We start from the raw sequence: 16,632 nt of genomic DNA, 5'->3' as shown, positions 1-16,632 counted from the left end.
TAGGTTGGCTTTTTAAAAATGAATGTTAAAGTGTTAAAATAAAAACACAAAAGTATTTGGTTCCTTTAATAGCTAAGAAACACTTATAAAAGGTTCTAAAATTCTGCCAGACAGTACGTCACATATGGACATGTATGTTAGCACTTGATGTTCTGCCACTCACAAATTATCATTTGTAGAAACTGAGGCAAGTCGCTTCTTTGCATAAGGATTAGGTTCAACTGCATAAAACAAATAAACTGAAACTAGAAATAACTTAAACGAGATACGGGTTTATTTCCCACAGAAAAGTGCAGAGGCAGCAAATTCAAAGCTGCTATGTATGATGGCGCCACAGAATTCTTAAGGACCAAGGTGCCACCTCTTATGAGGTGGCCCTTGTTCTCATAATGGCTGCCAAGTTCCAGCCATCACATCTCTGCTTTAGAAAAATGGATGAAGGGGAAACCAGACTAAAGAAATGGCTCATCCATTCCCTTTAAGACCTCCCAGAAGTTGCTCACAAAACTCAGCTCAATGGGAAAGCTTGATAATATGGCCGCACCTAGCTTAAGAGGAGGCTAGGAAACAGTCTATTAGCTGGGCAAAAACCCAAGAAGCTTTCACGAAAAAGGAGGGGAAAAGTAGATATTGGCAGGCAACAGAACATCTCTGCCACTGTCAATTTGCTCTTTTGTAAAATAGCGATTGGAATATTCACTTTCCTTCTCTTGCTGGTTTGTTGCCGGGATCAGATGGTATAATAACTGGGCAAGTGCTTGATAAATGATAAAACACGAGTCAGATAGTTGCTGTGAGAATGACCGTTGACTCCTCTCGCACACACTAGGCATTTATATTTCCAGTGAGGCAAATCTTGATAAAAGTTAAAGAGTTTGCACTAATTTTTCGGTTCAAAAGCACGAAATGTAGATTGGGGAGAGAATATTTTTCTGCAAATCTTGCATTTTAATGACAAAGCCTTCTTTTGCTTTCAGAACGAATTTCAGAATAGCTAAGGTTGATATTTGATTAGCTCTGCAGTACACTGTCCCATCAATATTGCCTAGTGTCCGCTGAACTCAGACACTGTCCAAGGAATGCTTTCTGGTAGCTTCAGTGGGAGAAGTATCTGTGGGGACAGCAGCTCATGTCATTAACCCACCTGGTCCTCACCATTTTGACTTATTGGTAACATAATGAGGATTTCAAACCAAGGTCCCTCGTGGTAACTACGTTTCAGGGAATGGCTCTGTCGTTCAGAAACTGTTGCAGTGATCATTAAGAAATGGAATGCAAAGCTGGCAGGGCATTTTAGATATTGTTGCTACTTATTGTGCCTGGAGATTCTCAGGCAGGGGTAAAAGCAAATGAAGTTCTTTTTCCTGTTAAAATCTAGGGTAGTCAGGAGTTATCTGTGAATATTAATATTCTTTTTAAATTTGGGGTTTGGCTCCAGAAAGATGATGCTTTTGCATTAAATAATGACCTCTAAGATTATTCTGTCACACAGAACAAAGAATTCCTATCATCTTTCATTATAAATGTACTTTCTATGTCCATATCAATTTCAAATTCCTCTAAAAGTAGAATAATGTTTGCTTTCATTTTAGGATTTCGAAGAATAGGAACTTCGTCTTCTCTTTGCTCATACCCCTATCCCATAACTGGAGTTGTACAATAAGTGTGTAGCAAATGTTTGTTGAGTGAGTGCCTTATAACCCCACGTGCTCGTGGGCCTTGATACTTCCCGAAGGTGCCTAAAGGGACAGAGATGAGGACAGAGCCCTGACATCAACCTATTCCTCATGACATCCCTTTTTTCCTTTTCTTGACCCTGATACTTTATTGTTTAGTGCCTGGAAACTTTGCAAAGGAAAAGGAGACTGGTGCAATTAGAGCTCATTTAGTTATGACAAATTTTGTTATGTAACCTCAAAGAAAAACTGGAAAGATGTTTTATAAATTAAAATACCACACTGCAAGTAAAATGGGGGATAATGGTTGATGTATTATAAGCCAAAATTCTAACGATTCAACTTCATCCACCCAGGCAGGTTTCCTGGTTGGAAGTGGTACGTTCAGGTAGTGTCACCAATGCTCTGCAGCATGAGTCCTATTTGATAGTCATTAATTGTACTTTCTGATCCCTCTGGCTAACACACAGCAGACCTCCAGCCTTCCACACCTTCCGAGGTGGTTCCAGTGGAACCAAGAATGAATTAAAAGAGTAACGGGCAAAATCAATCAACACCCTAGATTTGAAGTCAGGAGATATTTAATGAGCACATACTAGTGCCAGTTATTAGTGTAAAGTTGTCCTGTGTTAATATAATGATTGTACAATCAGCGAAGTAGATGTTATTATCCCTATGCTTCTGTTAAGTGCAGTTCTGAGAGGTTAGTTAACGTGCCCCAGAGCTACTTGATGAGTGACACTTAACCCTTGGTATTCAGAATTCAAATCATAGGCTCCGGGGTCAATATATTTAGTCATTAGAAAAATAATAAGTATTTGAAAATAAACTGCTAATTCAGTGTGAATCCTGAACTTCTTATGGGGAAAAACTAACCCATGACTTTCCCTGCTGAGACCGCCTTAGAAACCGACTGTCCTTCATGCAGAATAATAAAAGGTCCCCAAAAGAATTATTGACAGGACAAAGAGAACATTTTCTTCTGAAAAAAAGACTAATGGAATGGCATTGTTGTGTTCTGAAACGAAGGAAATGAAGAATTTGTGTGGGAATCACAAAAATATATATATAAGCAGAGCCCTTTACTGTCTGTGTAATGATCAAGGCAGGTCCACGTTAGAGCCACTGGTGGTAATTATACACACGTGCAAATTATATGCACACGGGAGAGAAAACAAGATGTTTTAGCAAGGACAACATTCCCGCTAAAACATTATCTTCCAGTACTCTTTAGATTTCACGTAGTCACTACACAAATGACAATTGGCACTGAAAAACCGGTCTGTGAACTAATGGGAGATACGTAAGGAACCTGTGTAATGTCGTCAGCGAGAGAAAATGAGCTATCTGAGATTCAAAGGAATTTGACTCAGCAAATGATTCTTCAATGGAATATGAGGTTTCATAGGTTCTCTATTATCCTATGTTCAATAAGGTAACTGAGTGGCTATTATTGTGAGATCCTGGAATAAGCACAAGAGAGGAAAATTGCTGAGGAGGGTATTAACCTTGACAATACATATTATGGAGGGAAAGACTGAAAAGAGTTGAATCAAACAATGTACACTGCCTGGCCTAGACCCTTCTCAAGTCAGTCATGATATGGGAAGTATGAGTGATGATTGACCAATCTCTAGACTCAGGAGCCCTGGGCCACTTTACCTCCCTGTGTCAGTTCTGGGCAAGTCATTTGACCTCTTTGTGTATAATTTCCTGCATCCATAGAAGGCGACAAAAAAGACCCTACCATGGCATTTTGCAAATTGTGTTCCACAGAACACTATCAAAGGCATCCCACAAAGAAATACCAACCAACCATATTTGTGATTAAATTAAGTTTGGGAAATGCAGGGTTAAGCAAAGTTTATGGGTTTATTGCAGACCTTCTCAGAGCCTTAAAAAGGCTAAATTTTGATGTGACTCTTTGAGAAAATAGTATATTAATCATAATTATAGGGAAACCCAGGAGATTTGATACCCTGCCTACATAATGGGGATGTTTATGAAGATCTAATGAGATAATAGATGTAAAACATTGGGAAAGAATAAAGGATTATATGAACAGTAGGCGTCTTTAAAGAATCTCAATGAGTTGCAGGTTTTGGGGTTGGCCGGCACCACTGAAGCATGACAATTGTGTGTGTGTGTGTGTGTGTGTGTGTGTGTGTGTGTGTGTGTGTGTTTTAAAGATTTTATTAGGAAACGGGAACAGGACATTATTAGGGAACATTGTGTACTTCCAGGTCTTTTTTCCAAGTCAAGTTGTTGTCCTTTCAATCTTAGTTGTGGAGGGTGCCGTTCAGCTTCAAGTTGTTGTCCTTTCAGTCTTAGTTGTGGAGGGTGCAGCTCAGCTCCAGGTTCAGTTGCTGTTGCTAATTGCAGGGGGCGGAGCCCAGCATCCCTTGCAGGAGTCGAGGAATCGAACTGGCAACCTTGTGGTTGAGAGGACGCGCTCCAACCAACTGAGCCATCCGGGAAGCAGCTCAGCTCAAGGTGCTGTGTTCAATCTTAGTTGCAGGGGGTGGAGCCCACCATCCCTTGTGGGACTGGAGAAATTGAACTGGCAACCTTGTGGTTGAGAGCCTACTGGCCCATGTGGGAATCAAACCGGCAGCCTTCGGAGTTAGGAGCATGGAGCTCTAACCGCCTGAGCCACCAGGCCGGCCCCTGAAGCATGACAATTTTTATACTAAGGGTCTTACTCCTTAGCCAACCTCCGGAAGGCTATGAATTTGGTTGGGGAGAAGAGTAAGATTCTAGGTTTTTGTAGGAATGTCCTAGTATGTTTCTCAGAGTGCGATTCTCAGAACGCTCCCATTTAAAATTACGTGGGTTGTTTATTACGCATTCACATTCTTGGTTCAACAGATCTAAGATGGAGATCAGGGATCAAAATTTTTAGCTCCCATTTAAAATTACGTGGGTTGTTTATTACGCATTCACATTCTTGGTTCAACAGATCTAAGATGGAGATCAGGGATCAAAATTTTTAACGGATACTTTAGTTGATTCTTATACACACTAAAGTGTGAGATCCACCAGCCTGAAGGGTCTTGGCTCGGTTCAGAGTCTCCAGAACTTTCAACATTCGTGTAATTCCTTAAGGGACGTCCCAGTGGTGGATTGGAAGGAACATCATCCCTAGAGGAGCCCTATTGGCCAGGTACCAGAGGAGACATTTCATTTTTAGGTAACCTCTATTGAGCTCCTGTTCTATTCCCCAACAGGGTGCTTTTAGTAAATATGTATTAATCCTTACAAGTCAGTATTATCCCCATTTTATAGGAGAGCAAGCTGATAAGACTTTCCTAAGGTCACCCAGTGAATTTGTTAGAACCCTTTTGGTTGCAAGTGAGAGAGAAGCCAACCCCCTTTGGCTTAAGCAAAAAAAAAAAAAAAAAAAAAAAAAGAGAGAGAGAGAGAGAATTTATTGGTTCATATAAAGAAAATCTCCAGTGTTAAGATAGTTTCAGGCAGGGCTGGATCCAGGGGCCCAAATGATGTAATGAAGTCTGTCTCACCTGAGCCATCCCTCCCTCAGCTTTTTTGTTTTTTTCCCTTCTCTAATGGCTCAATTCCCAGGCATACTTTCCCCTTAAAGTGACAGAAAGATTTCCAGCATCTCCATGCTGTTGGACAAGAGTTGTCAAAGTATGGTCCCCAGGGCTGGCTGTTTGTTTTTGTAAATAAAACTTTATTGAACACAGCCTTGCCCATTCGTGTACATTTGTCTGTGGCTGCTTTCATGCTGCAGCAGCAGAGTTGAGTATTTGCAACAGAGCTAAATGGCCCATAAAGCTCAAAGTAGTTACGATTTGGCTTTACAGAGTTCACTGACCCCTGCAGGAGAAACCAAGTTTTGTTGAGGTTTGATTTCCATCTGTGAGAGGCGCTATTTATTTACCCCAAGAGTATCAGACCTTAGGATCTGAGATTTTAAAATGAGCAAAGAACCTACATTATTTAAAGATTGTTGCTTTGGATTAACATCAGACTTGGGAGTTCGTTTACAATTTAAATGAACAAATTCCATTCCCAACACAAATGTATACTATGGATTAAAGGAACAATAGAATGTTTTTTCACGTTTTTGTAGTCATTGCATGCTTTTGTGGTTGAAGGTTACATTCCCAGGAGATGAAACAGGAATTTTGTATTCAATATCTCAGAAAGAACTTTGCTGATAACTTCTGTTATCTCAGTAAATGTAACAACACAGACTTGGATAAATTTAAATTCAAATAAGACTTTCCCCCTACCTGTCTGATCTATTAGCAATGCTATTTGTTCATTGACTACTCTGGTCATGGAATATACACTTTAACCTCTCAGCATAGTGCTTAGAAAATATGAAGTATTTGACATAATAGAGTTGTTTCCTCTCAAAGCATATGAATTACCAATGTGACCTAGACATTCTTTTAATATTAACCAAGTCTAAGTGAAGGTTTTTAAGTTTATGGCCCCAGCTTTGATCAGGCTGAGCTAGAGCCTGTCTAACCTACAGCCCCAGTTGGAAGAGCGTGTCTATCAATAGCCCCAACAAAACCCAGAATTGAGTCTCATTGCCTGACCAGGCTCAATTGCTCATTCCTGAAGGAATTGCTAAGGGTGGAGGGTGGAGAATGCAATGTTCTGATTGGTCTGCACTGGGTCATGTGCCCACCTCTGGAGTCAAGAGTGAGATCCTCCTCTCCAGAACCACTCAGACTGGAGTGGAGGACGGATGATTCTCCAAAGGAAAATTAGGGAGCCCATGTAATCTGCTGAGAGGCCAAAAAGTACTCAGCCACCATCAACTATTAAACTATAGATTCTGGATCTGAAATCGATCCTCCTGGTTTCAAAACTAACATCCTGCCCACTAGACACAATGTATAGCATTTTCTGAGTGAAGCAAATCAAACTGGTACCTGCTGAGCTCCTAATTGTAGCCTGTGATGTGGCTGCATAGTTGAGAATGTCCACAGGTCCTACTGACTCAGGGTGTACATACAGGTATGCATATATTTTATGATATCTTAGGATAAGGCAGATAACACCCCTTTTTTTCCTTGCTAGAGTAGGATCAGTTGGCATCTATTTTGTGGCCTTTTCAAAAAGAAGCTCTTCCTTCCATCATCCCTAAAGCCCTCCTATATTTTAGTCAGTAATATGGAGATTGAAAAAGCCAGGCTTTCATAGAGTGAGAGGTATTCTTGAAAACAGACAAGTCTTAATAACATGTGTTTCTCTTTTTCCGAGAATTATGCCTTTCTTTTCCTTAGTTCCTCTTTAGTTTTCCCAAATGTAAAAGGGTGATGATAATAATAGCTTCCTCATAAGATTAATGAGGAGTTCCCATACGGTAATACTTTAAGTGCTTTGGTGAGTGCCTGGCCCAGACTGAGTGACTAAACAGTGATAGCTGTTATTAATACTATTATTATTATTATTATTACCATCATCATTTTCATCAACATTAATGCCTAAGGAAGCACGATCCTGGTTAGAACCTCCCTTCCTGTTATGTGGAAACCAGAATCCCTGTTAACAGTATGCAGAGTTCTGTAGACCATGTTAGTCATATAGCCTCTTTCTGTTACAATGGCTTACGGTTCTAGGACAAGTAGAGCGGACCCCTTTGCTCCCTTTAAAAATCCATACATCTTAAGGCACAGGACTCAAGGGCATTCTCATATTCCTCTTGGGTTTCAATTACTACTTTAAGAGATTAACAGAAATATGACTTGGGCCATCTTTGGTCCCGTGGGTCCATGACTTCCCCTTCTCTCTTCCTGCCGCTGCATGCTGGCATAATGTCCTTGTGTCCTTTAGCCAAGGTGCCAGCCTGTTCACAGTGCCAAAGGCAGTGGCAAGCCTAGGAAAGCATTCTTTGGGACCTGGTCCTGGCAGCAGGCAGAATTGCCTCCTACCAGGCAAAAATCTCTGGAGCCAGAAAAAGAAGAGGAAGGGAGGAAGTGGGCCAATTGCCTGAGCGAATCTGCTGAGGAGCGTGGGCTTACTCTCGGCCTCACTCTCTGTCCCACCGTGTCCCAACCCACAGGGCAGTGTTGTACAGTCACACCGCTGGTCTTCTACCCTGAAGAATATCCTTCCTGTGGCAACAACGTTAACAACTCTCTCAATGTAAACATCTATGTGTCCCTCCAGAGGTACAGTGGGCAAGACTCAAACGTCACGATGGCAGAGTCTGGAGTGTGAAGGTGGCTTTGTGTGGCATGTAATCGGTGTTTCCTCGGGTGGTTCTCAGGTAGAGAAGGCAGCCACCTGTGTGTCCAGAGAACGGAGAGACACCAGAACTCTCTCCCCCACATCAGTGGGGCCCGCAATACTCAAGTTAAGCAGACTTTGGGTTGAGATGGATAAACCTTTCGTTAAGTGCAGTTGTCTTCTCATGAACACTGTGCTTCGCCAGTCTCAGTATGCATACCTCAGTTCTAATGTGCAGATTAGATCCATCTTTGACTCGATGCTAAGGGATGAGGAAGAAGAGGGTGGTACACTGAGGGTGGAAGACGAGGTAAGCATGGTGAAGGTCATGAAGGACCGAGGGAGAAGTTGGGTAAGGACCTCACCAGTCCCCATACTCAGCAATATTAACCCCAGTCAGTTTCCAGATATCACCTCTGTGCTGGCACTGAACCTTTTCATAGCTCCATGGTCAGTGTGGCAGTTTTGTTTTGTCTCCTAGCGCCTGATAGGCTTCTATGTGGTCTCACACCCGGTCAGTGTTTTCTGGGCAGAAGAGCCTCCCTTCGTCGCCATGGCTACCTCCTCTAACACCCAGCCCTCCTCCCTCAACCCCCCGTCTGGTTCCTCATCCCACTCCTGAACTCATGGGACGAGGCAGAGGTTCCTAGTCATAGAATACAAAGCATCACTTCTTTTTTGTTTTGGTGTGTTAGACACACCTCATAGGTAATATAGTTTAGTCCTAGATTGATCAGAAACTCTTCAAAAGAGATCTGGCCTTTATAAGACTATAGTGTAACTTGTGGAGTGAAAAGGGACCATACTGCTCTCTTATGCCTGAATTCAAATCATCCTTTCATTTCCCTACCATTAGGCATGTCTGTAAAACTGAAAGTGCATTTTTAAAAGGGGAAAGCCATAGTTGTTGAGAATTTCCTAAATGGTTAGGTACCTGGATGACACCGTTTTGTAGCTGTAAGGAAAGGTCACGCTGCTTGCTGCAGAAAGGTGAGAGGTCAAGGCCGTGGGCAGCTCTGTATAGTGAACTGACAGTTAACTTCACCTCCACCCCCATCTTTGGCCCCCACTCTTAGGTTTGGTGAAATATGGTGAAAATGTAACCCCTTCTAATGAAATTGGAAGGAGAAGCGAATGTAATCAGATCCTGCTACCTAAGCATTCTATTTGTGTGTTCACTTTGGGTTGAGAAGCAGATATCCAATTTGTGAGCATTTCAGGTCCTTCCAAAATCCTAGGAGCACTTGACATATGGAGAGATCTAGCATCGGGGCCCCAGAAGTCCTGGCCGATCTGCCTCTCTTGTTGACTAGACATCAGTGAGCACACATACCATGGCTTCCTTCTTGCCAGACTTCTCAGAGGGACAGTGTATGACTAACACTTTCTAGGCCAGCAGGACAACAAACAAAGTTGGTGCTTTCTTTGGATAAGCCTTTTGAAAACCAAGCAACCATGAGAAATACCGGGGTGCCAAAAAAATGTGTACAAGTAGGTACTTTGGTCAACGTTGCTCAAGCAGTAGTTCGCCATAATCAGAAGTGTCCGGACGCTGATGGAAACCACTTTGAGCACCTCTTGTAATTGCAGGAGTCAAGTGTGACTTGTATTGATTTTTTGTTATTGGTACATATTGACTATTACAATTTCAATAGCTTTTTCCTTTTTTAAAGTGTGTATACATTTTTTTGGTACCCTCTGTGTAATGGTAAGGGTGCCATTTGAAGTGTTCCTGGCCCACCCCACCTCCCCTCCTTGCATGCTCTAGGAGCCCACTAGGAGCAGCCCCAGGCTACAACAACGGGTTGTAAACACGGGCGGGGGGGGGGGGTCTGTAGACCGACAGACACTGCTACTTGGGTTCTCAGTAATTAAAATGATGTATAAATTATTTCCTCTCCTTTTCTAAAGGGAAAGAAAAATCATCTCCCAACCATTTCTTGCCCTACAGATAAAGCAAATCCCAGTCATGTCATGAAAGCGAGCCCGGACTATCTAGTCTCTTAGAAGAGTCTTTTCGTGGAGGATGGTAAGGGAAAGACCCCAGAGATCATTCTGGTCCAAGCCTCCCTTTCTCTCTCAGCTCTCAGAATTCACTCGGCTGCCCAGCTTACTACCTTTTGATTCAGCATTCTCAGTCCTGGCAGTTGACATTCAGGCTGATTCATGTCTCAGTGAGCATTTTCTCCAGACAGCTGTCTCCTTTCTCAGCAGCATGAGGACGCCACCTCCGAGAGCACTGGGCCTGGGTACAGCAGTCTTTTTATGATCTGTTTCAAAAGAAGCCTGTTTTTATAAACATGCCTGGCCTATACGCCTTTCCTCTCCCACTTGTCTCCATCCCGTTCTCTTTTATGTCCCTGCGGTTAGTCGGCAACCACTTTATTCTGAGCTCAGTTTTGTTTTCTTTTGTCTTTCTTCCACTTCAAACTGTATTCACAGTTGGCCTCTTTCCTTACTCTTAAGCCTTTCAATTTCATTATTGGGTGGCCAAGCAGTCAGGTTGAGAGCTAGCCCCTGCTGTCAGATGAATTGGGGAAAAAAAGTAATGTGGGTGATTAAAATATAAATCAGTTAAACTTGAAGTCATCCAGTCTGCTCAATAATCTAGTGTACTTAAGGGCTAAACATCCTGATTTTAATAGTATACTTATTAAGGATTCATTTAATTATGGCGTTATAATTATGCTTTTATAATGCTCTATCAGCTTCTTGCCACTCCAGATTTTTCAAAAGCATCCCTAATTTCTTATAATTATATTAATGCGGTTATTTCAGAATAATTTTTATTCATTTCTTAAAGATGTGATTATAAAACAGTTTTTTGGTCCTAGTGGTATACATTTTTTAAGACAAATAGTGATTCTGATTTTCATGAGCTGAATCATTCATTTACTTAGTTAGCAAATCATTATTGAGCGCCAACTATGAGAGTGAACTTGATATCAATCTTGAATAACCTGCATCTTGATTTAAAAAATTGGGGGGAGGGATTTAATACATAATCTTTAACCTTTAGCTCAAGATGTTTTAGGTTGGCTCAACCCAAGAAGCCTCAACCTGGATGCTTTAAACATTTTACCGTTTGTGTCTTAGACTGTTTGGAGAAGCAAAAGAAAGATGGAACTCTTCCAACCCAATGCAGATACCCAAACATACAGAGAATTTTGCACATAACTGCAGTTGCCTGACGGCCCCCTGGAAGCCCAGTGGGACCCGCAGGCCTCAGGATGAGGCTGCTGTGGCAGGAGTGCTGCATTGTGGCTGCGGTGTGTGCGAACACACGGACTAGAAGGTAATGCTGGGCAGCTCGCTCCAGTGAGGTACCTGAAGGCCACGGCAGGAAATGAGAACTTTGTACTGGAAGTTGTGAGAAGCCATTCAAAGTTTCTGAGTAAAGCAGACTTCTGGAAGAATAACCCAGCAACCCTATAAAATAGAGATTTGAAGGCAGAACACTGGGGTTGGGGATGGAGGTTTGGACACTTGCAAAATCTGGACAAGCAACAATAAGGTTATAAACCAAGGTAAGAAATGAGGAAAAGGGGATGGATACGAAAGAAAGTGATCTTGTGGACATCGGATCACTAGACTGTTGTCTTGGCTTCTGTCCTGGACTCAAAACCTCCTTGGTGTGGTTTCCCGCAGTTGTCACTACCTATGAGCTTTGTTGAAAAAGCACCAACACAAACAGCTGATACTGTTTAATGAGAATAATTCCAACATCCACAGTGTTGTTCCAGAGGCTGTTTACGTGCTCCGCTTGGCTTCCTTCTCTTGCCTTATTGTAGCTGTTTTTTGTTTGTTTGTTTAACTACTCTCCTCAGTCACCCTGCAACCCAAACTTACTTAAAGTCTCACTCGTTACTTTCTTCCCTCAGCATCCAATAATCCATTGTACCCACGGGGGCTGGGTTCATCTCCCCGAGGTCCACATCTGATCTCTGCCATTTGTGATCAGAGGCCCCAGTTCAAATTTTCAATAACGCAATAAAATCTTCCCATAACAGTTCTATACGTACTTTTGATCCCACCTTCTTTTCTCCTCCAAAGAACCCCGTTTCATATACTTCTCCACCTCTTTTCTACATCTTCAGGCTCTTACACTCCACTGGTTTTGGCAGCTCAGCCTGCTCACCAGACCAAGTCTTCCGATCCCCATCCTGGTACATTTCCCTTCAATAGTTCTCCATTACCTTCAGCAATAAAATCCAAACCCCAAAGAAACGTGGCTAAACACTGTATTATCTGACTACAGAGCCCTTGTCATTGATCAACCATCCTATTCTGCTTTTTTCTTTTACAATCAAAGTTCTTTTATAAATGGAAAGTCTTCACTACCTACCCAGTCATGAAAAGCAAACACCTCAGCCATTTTTGCTTCCTTATCCTCCCTCATGTTTATCCAGAAAGTTACCAAGATCTGTCAGTTCTACCACCTGGCTGAATGTCGTCTTCTCTCTGTGTCCCCTCTGTCACTGCCCTACTTGGCTTCTAGTCACTATCCCTCAAGACTATTGCAGGGGCCTCCTTATTACTCTCTCTGCCACTTGTTTCTTCACACTCCTGTTCAGGTTCCCATTGCTGTTTCAGTAATAGTCCTAGAAATAAATCTAATCGTGTCCTGATTGTGTAACTTCTCAATCAGGCTAATTAACATTGAACCCCCTCCCCCACCTAGACACTCTTGCTGTCCTTTACCGTGTTCTACTTTTTATTTTTCTTCCAAAGCACACATCTTCTAGCAGACTCTACAGTTTACTTAGTTTTCATGTGTATTGTCTGCTCCCCATCTTGCCTGCCTCCCAGTGTAAGCTCCATGAGCTGGTATTTTTATCTGTTTACTGACATAGCCTAAGTGTCTGGTACATAGTGAGCACTCAACACATATTTGTTGCACTTAATAATATCAGTTTCCACTTAAAAATTCTCATCTTTTTTTTATCTGCTTATAGGGTGAAACCCAAATGCCTAATATTACCTTTCAAAGTTTGCTCTAGACTCTGATCCTGCTCTAGACTCCTCCATCCACCACCTCTCCTCGTCTTCCCAGCTTAACCAACACTCGTGGTTCACTGGGTTTCTTGCAGTTCCTAGAATGCCATGCTCTGTCAGCCCTCTCTGCTCCTTTTGGGTCTGTTCTTCTTCCAGGGATCCACTTCTCCCTCTTCCCCATGTGGGGAGAGTCCCTCCCCTTCTAAAAGCTAGCCAAACATTATGTCCCTGGGGTCTTCTCCAACACTGCGAAGCCGAATTAGTCTCTCTCTCCTCTGCCTCCATTGAATTATATGGGGTTTCCTGTTTCGCCGATTTTATACACTGAGCCCTTTGTCTTTTCCTCTAGACTCTGTGCTCAACCATATCCCATTTTTGTGTCTACCCCAGAAATGATCACAGTGTCTGGCACACTATTAAGTGGTAACTTACAATGATCGACAAGAAGAGCTACCAGTGCATTGAACTATGTAGTCAAAGGTTCAAGTGCCATCACCATGCAACATGTCCAAATTATTGCCACTTTCACCTGCAAACCTGTGTTCCCTGTTTCCATGAGTGAAGATGCCACTGCACTGACATGATCTGAGCATCAGGAGCCATGCGCTTCCCTTTCCTCAGGCCACCCAATCAGTCACTTCGTACTCTGGACTTTGCTTCCCAGACATTTCTCAAATCCATCTGCATCCTTTCAGTTGTACTGCCAGGAATCTTTACCAACCTGTCATCATCTGTCACCCAAACATGGTAGATGTTCCATATATATTTGTTGAGTTAAAAGCCATTTCAGATGACCGCAGGCACACTACCAGGCTGTAAGATCGAGCTTCTGAGCACAGCCTGTGTTGCAAAAGTCCATGTGATTTTTCTGAAAGATGGCGTTAGAGGCCCAGCAGAGTGGTGTGGGGTCAGCCACAGCCCTACATGTAGTTTGACCTTCTGGATAGACGAACCCTCCCACCCCTTTGATTTTGCCAAAGAGGTTATTTCCTCTGATTATTCCTGTCTTAAAAATTCAAGTCACTTATATTTACCTCACTGGGATGTGCAAATTCTCCTGTAAGTTGGAAAAGAGTTTATTTTATTCCAAGCGATAGAAGAGGTCACAGCGATTGTGACCTTTAAGGAAGAGCTCCCATTAGGCATTCTGAGTTTGAATGTCCTCAAATGTAAAGTTATTGGCAGTAGTTTAGATGGTCCCTAAAGTCCCTCTCAGCTCTCAATTTCTAAGAATCTTTTTTTTTTTTTTTTTTTTTTTTTGTTAATTAAGCAAAACGCCAGAAACAAAGTGACCGAGAAGAATTAAGGCGATTCTAAAATCCAACCAGGGGCGAGTGATTCTAAAATTGGTCACTAAGCCTGAGGAGCCATTCTCTCGCCAGATTCGAGTGCTTCTGTGGCTATGGGTAAAGCAGGATAGTAGGAAGGAGGGTCGTGGGTAGTGGAATCTTTGGCACTGGAACAGACAGTTGATAAATGTTTTCTCCCTCTTTCCTCAGCAGTCGGTGTTATAGTGATTGCATCTGCCAAGCCTTATTTGAGAAATTGCTGGCCAGTAGTTACACTGATGTCCCCTCCCTGCCTGTGGGGGAGTCTCTGAAGTGTCAAGAGGGCTGTGTGCCTTCTTCTTCCCCTCCTTGTCCGCCTCCTCAAGTCCAAGTTAAGGTTGGAAAATTTTGGTTGGGGTCTTCCAAATCCCTAAGGTTTGGCTGTCTGTCCCCCGCCTGGAGCACACGGTAGTATGACTTCCATTCCAATAGGCAGAAAGAAAAACGGAACTTCAGTCACGTGGTTTCTGTTATCTGTAACCATGGAAAATGTTGGCCATCTGTGAGGCTCCCATTTTAACACTTTTTTTTCCTCTCTTTATTTCCATCTTTTTCTCGGGAAAAACAAGCTGAGGAAGTGGAGAGGCTGGCAGCGATGCGTTCTGACTCCCTCGTCCCAGGTACCCATACCCCACCCATCCGGAGGAGAAGTAAATTTGCCAACCTGGGAAGGATTTTCAAGCCTTGGAAATGGAGGAAGAAGAAAAGTGAAAAGTTCAAACACACGTCTGCAGGTAAGATTATTTTTTTTCCTTCATTTCTCATTGGGCTTTTGTTGACATTGACTCTGTACATTAATTAATAGGATTTAATTACTGAAGATTGTCTGAACCAAAGGAAAAATATCAAGTCTTACAATGGCTCTTGTCTCTAATAATTCTTCAATATGATTGAGACTAGCTTTTAGATCATATGTGTTTTCTTGTGCCTCAGTTTTTTTGTTGTTGTTGTTTTTTAATTAAAGAACTATCACTTTTATATGATCTATAAATATCTGAACTTAGAATTTCACCTTTTCCATAATTGAACGCTTTCATTCTGGTATTCACAATGCTTTTCTTATTTTTCATCCTTATTTTTACTGCTCCAGTAAAAATCAACATACAGCAGAAAATGTTGGAAGTAAGTTATTTCATGGATGAATAATCTTGAATAAATAATTCTTTTCATTTATTCATGGAAAGAATGGCAGGAAGACACAGTAGAACAGAACTAAAGCATCCTTGTGATAACAAAGATAATTACACAGTTTGTAGCCTCGTGGACAGCAAAGGAGGTTAGGACAAGTCATTTTAACTGAGGGGTTAAAGAGCAGAGACTCTGGAGTCTGCGTACTTGGCTTCGAGCTCCAGCTCTGACGTGCGGTACTTATATGACCTTACTCAATTTATTTAACTCTGTACCTCCGTTTCCCCATCTATAAAATAGGGGTAACAATAGTACTTTGTATGACTTAAAATTGTAGAGGGTTTATGTCACACTACGTGGATATTTTTTAAGCTAGAAAGAGTGTATAAGGGAAATGTATAGTGAGAGTTCTGATTTCACCCTGTTGGTTTTAGATGAGATGATAGAAGAGCTATTCAAATTCTTTTTGTTTGGATTTTTTTTTTTCCGCTAATTATGTGCCCAGGTCTTGCGGGTCTACTCTAGCACTTTTATTTCCTTCTTGTTCTATATGCTCAAAAACTCAGCCTGCTCTCTCTCCTGAGAATTATCACCTCCTCTGTTCCTTGGTCCCCTCCCCCTTTTCCTCACCTCTAAAATAACTGTGAGATAGGAGATGATCTGCTTCTTATACCTGAACACTAGTTCACAGATCCAATAATTTTAATGCTAATTGCTTTGGGGTAGGAAAGAGAATAACAAACATAGGAAAACTGCAGAAAGTCTTGAAGTCTTAAGTAGTTCTCTTGGTAAACATCCCCAGTTCATGTTTTGACTGTTTCTTAGCTGGAAGCCCCAATGCCCTGCTGCTATCACCTCTGAATTCCCAAGGTTAGAATGAGCCTCTGAATTCCATGAATCTCTTAAATTGTCACCCTGCTGACTTAGTCCCTTCACCTGACTGAATTCTCCAGCCTCTTGGTCATGGTACAGATCTGTTAAAGTGAACATGTGTGTCATTCTTGCATTCCTGAACACCACTGAGAGATTCACCTGAAAATGAAACTCTAAACGGATGACTCCTCTGAATCCCCTCAGCCTCTGGGTGACACAGAAAAGGACACTTACGAGGTGTGATCACAAAATGCAGTAAATGTTTAAATAAAAATTTTAAAAAACTTATTACAGTAAAAGACACATTGCAGTTAATCCCCCTGAAAATACCCTCCCTTGCTTCAAAAACACTTATCCCATCATTCTTGCCCCTTTCTGAAGCAGTTCTGGAAGTCCTCTTTCATGAGTGTCTTTAGTTG

At 42.0% G+C, this 16,632-nt stretch overlaps 1 protein-coding gene across 7 annotated transcripts in view; it reads left to right on the top strand.

Annotated features, from left to right (window-relative positions):
* Window positions 1–16,632, top strand: part of PHACTR1 (phosphatase and actin regulator 1) — a 502,857-nt gene that overhangs the window by 298,042 nt on the left and 188,183 nt on the right. For all 7 annotated transcript variants that reach the window (XM_033114676.1, XM_033114677.1, XM_033114674.1 and 4 more), the window contains one exon: window positions 14,782–14,946. In XM_033114676.1, the coding sequence (XP_032970567.1) occupies window positions 14,782–14,946 (165 nt within the window). The remainder of the gene's footprint in view (window positions 1–14,781; window positions 14,947–16,632) is intronic.

Source organism: Rhinolophus ferrumequinum, chromosome 9 (assembly GCF_004115265.2).
Source record: "Rhinolophus ferrumequinum isolate MPI-CBG mRhiFer1 chromosome 9, mRhiFer1_v1.p, whole genome shotgun sequence".
NCBI lineage: Eukaryota > Metazoa > Chordata > Mammalia > Chiroptera > Rhinolophidae > Rhinolophus > Rhinolophus ferrumequinum.
This window is presented reverse-complemented; position numbering and strand designations above follow the sequence as displayed.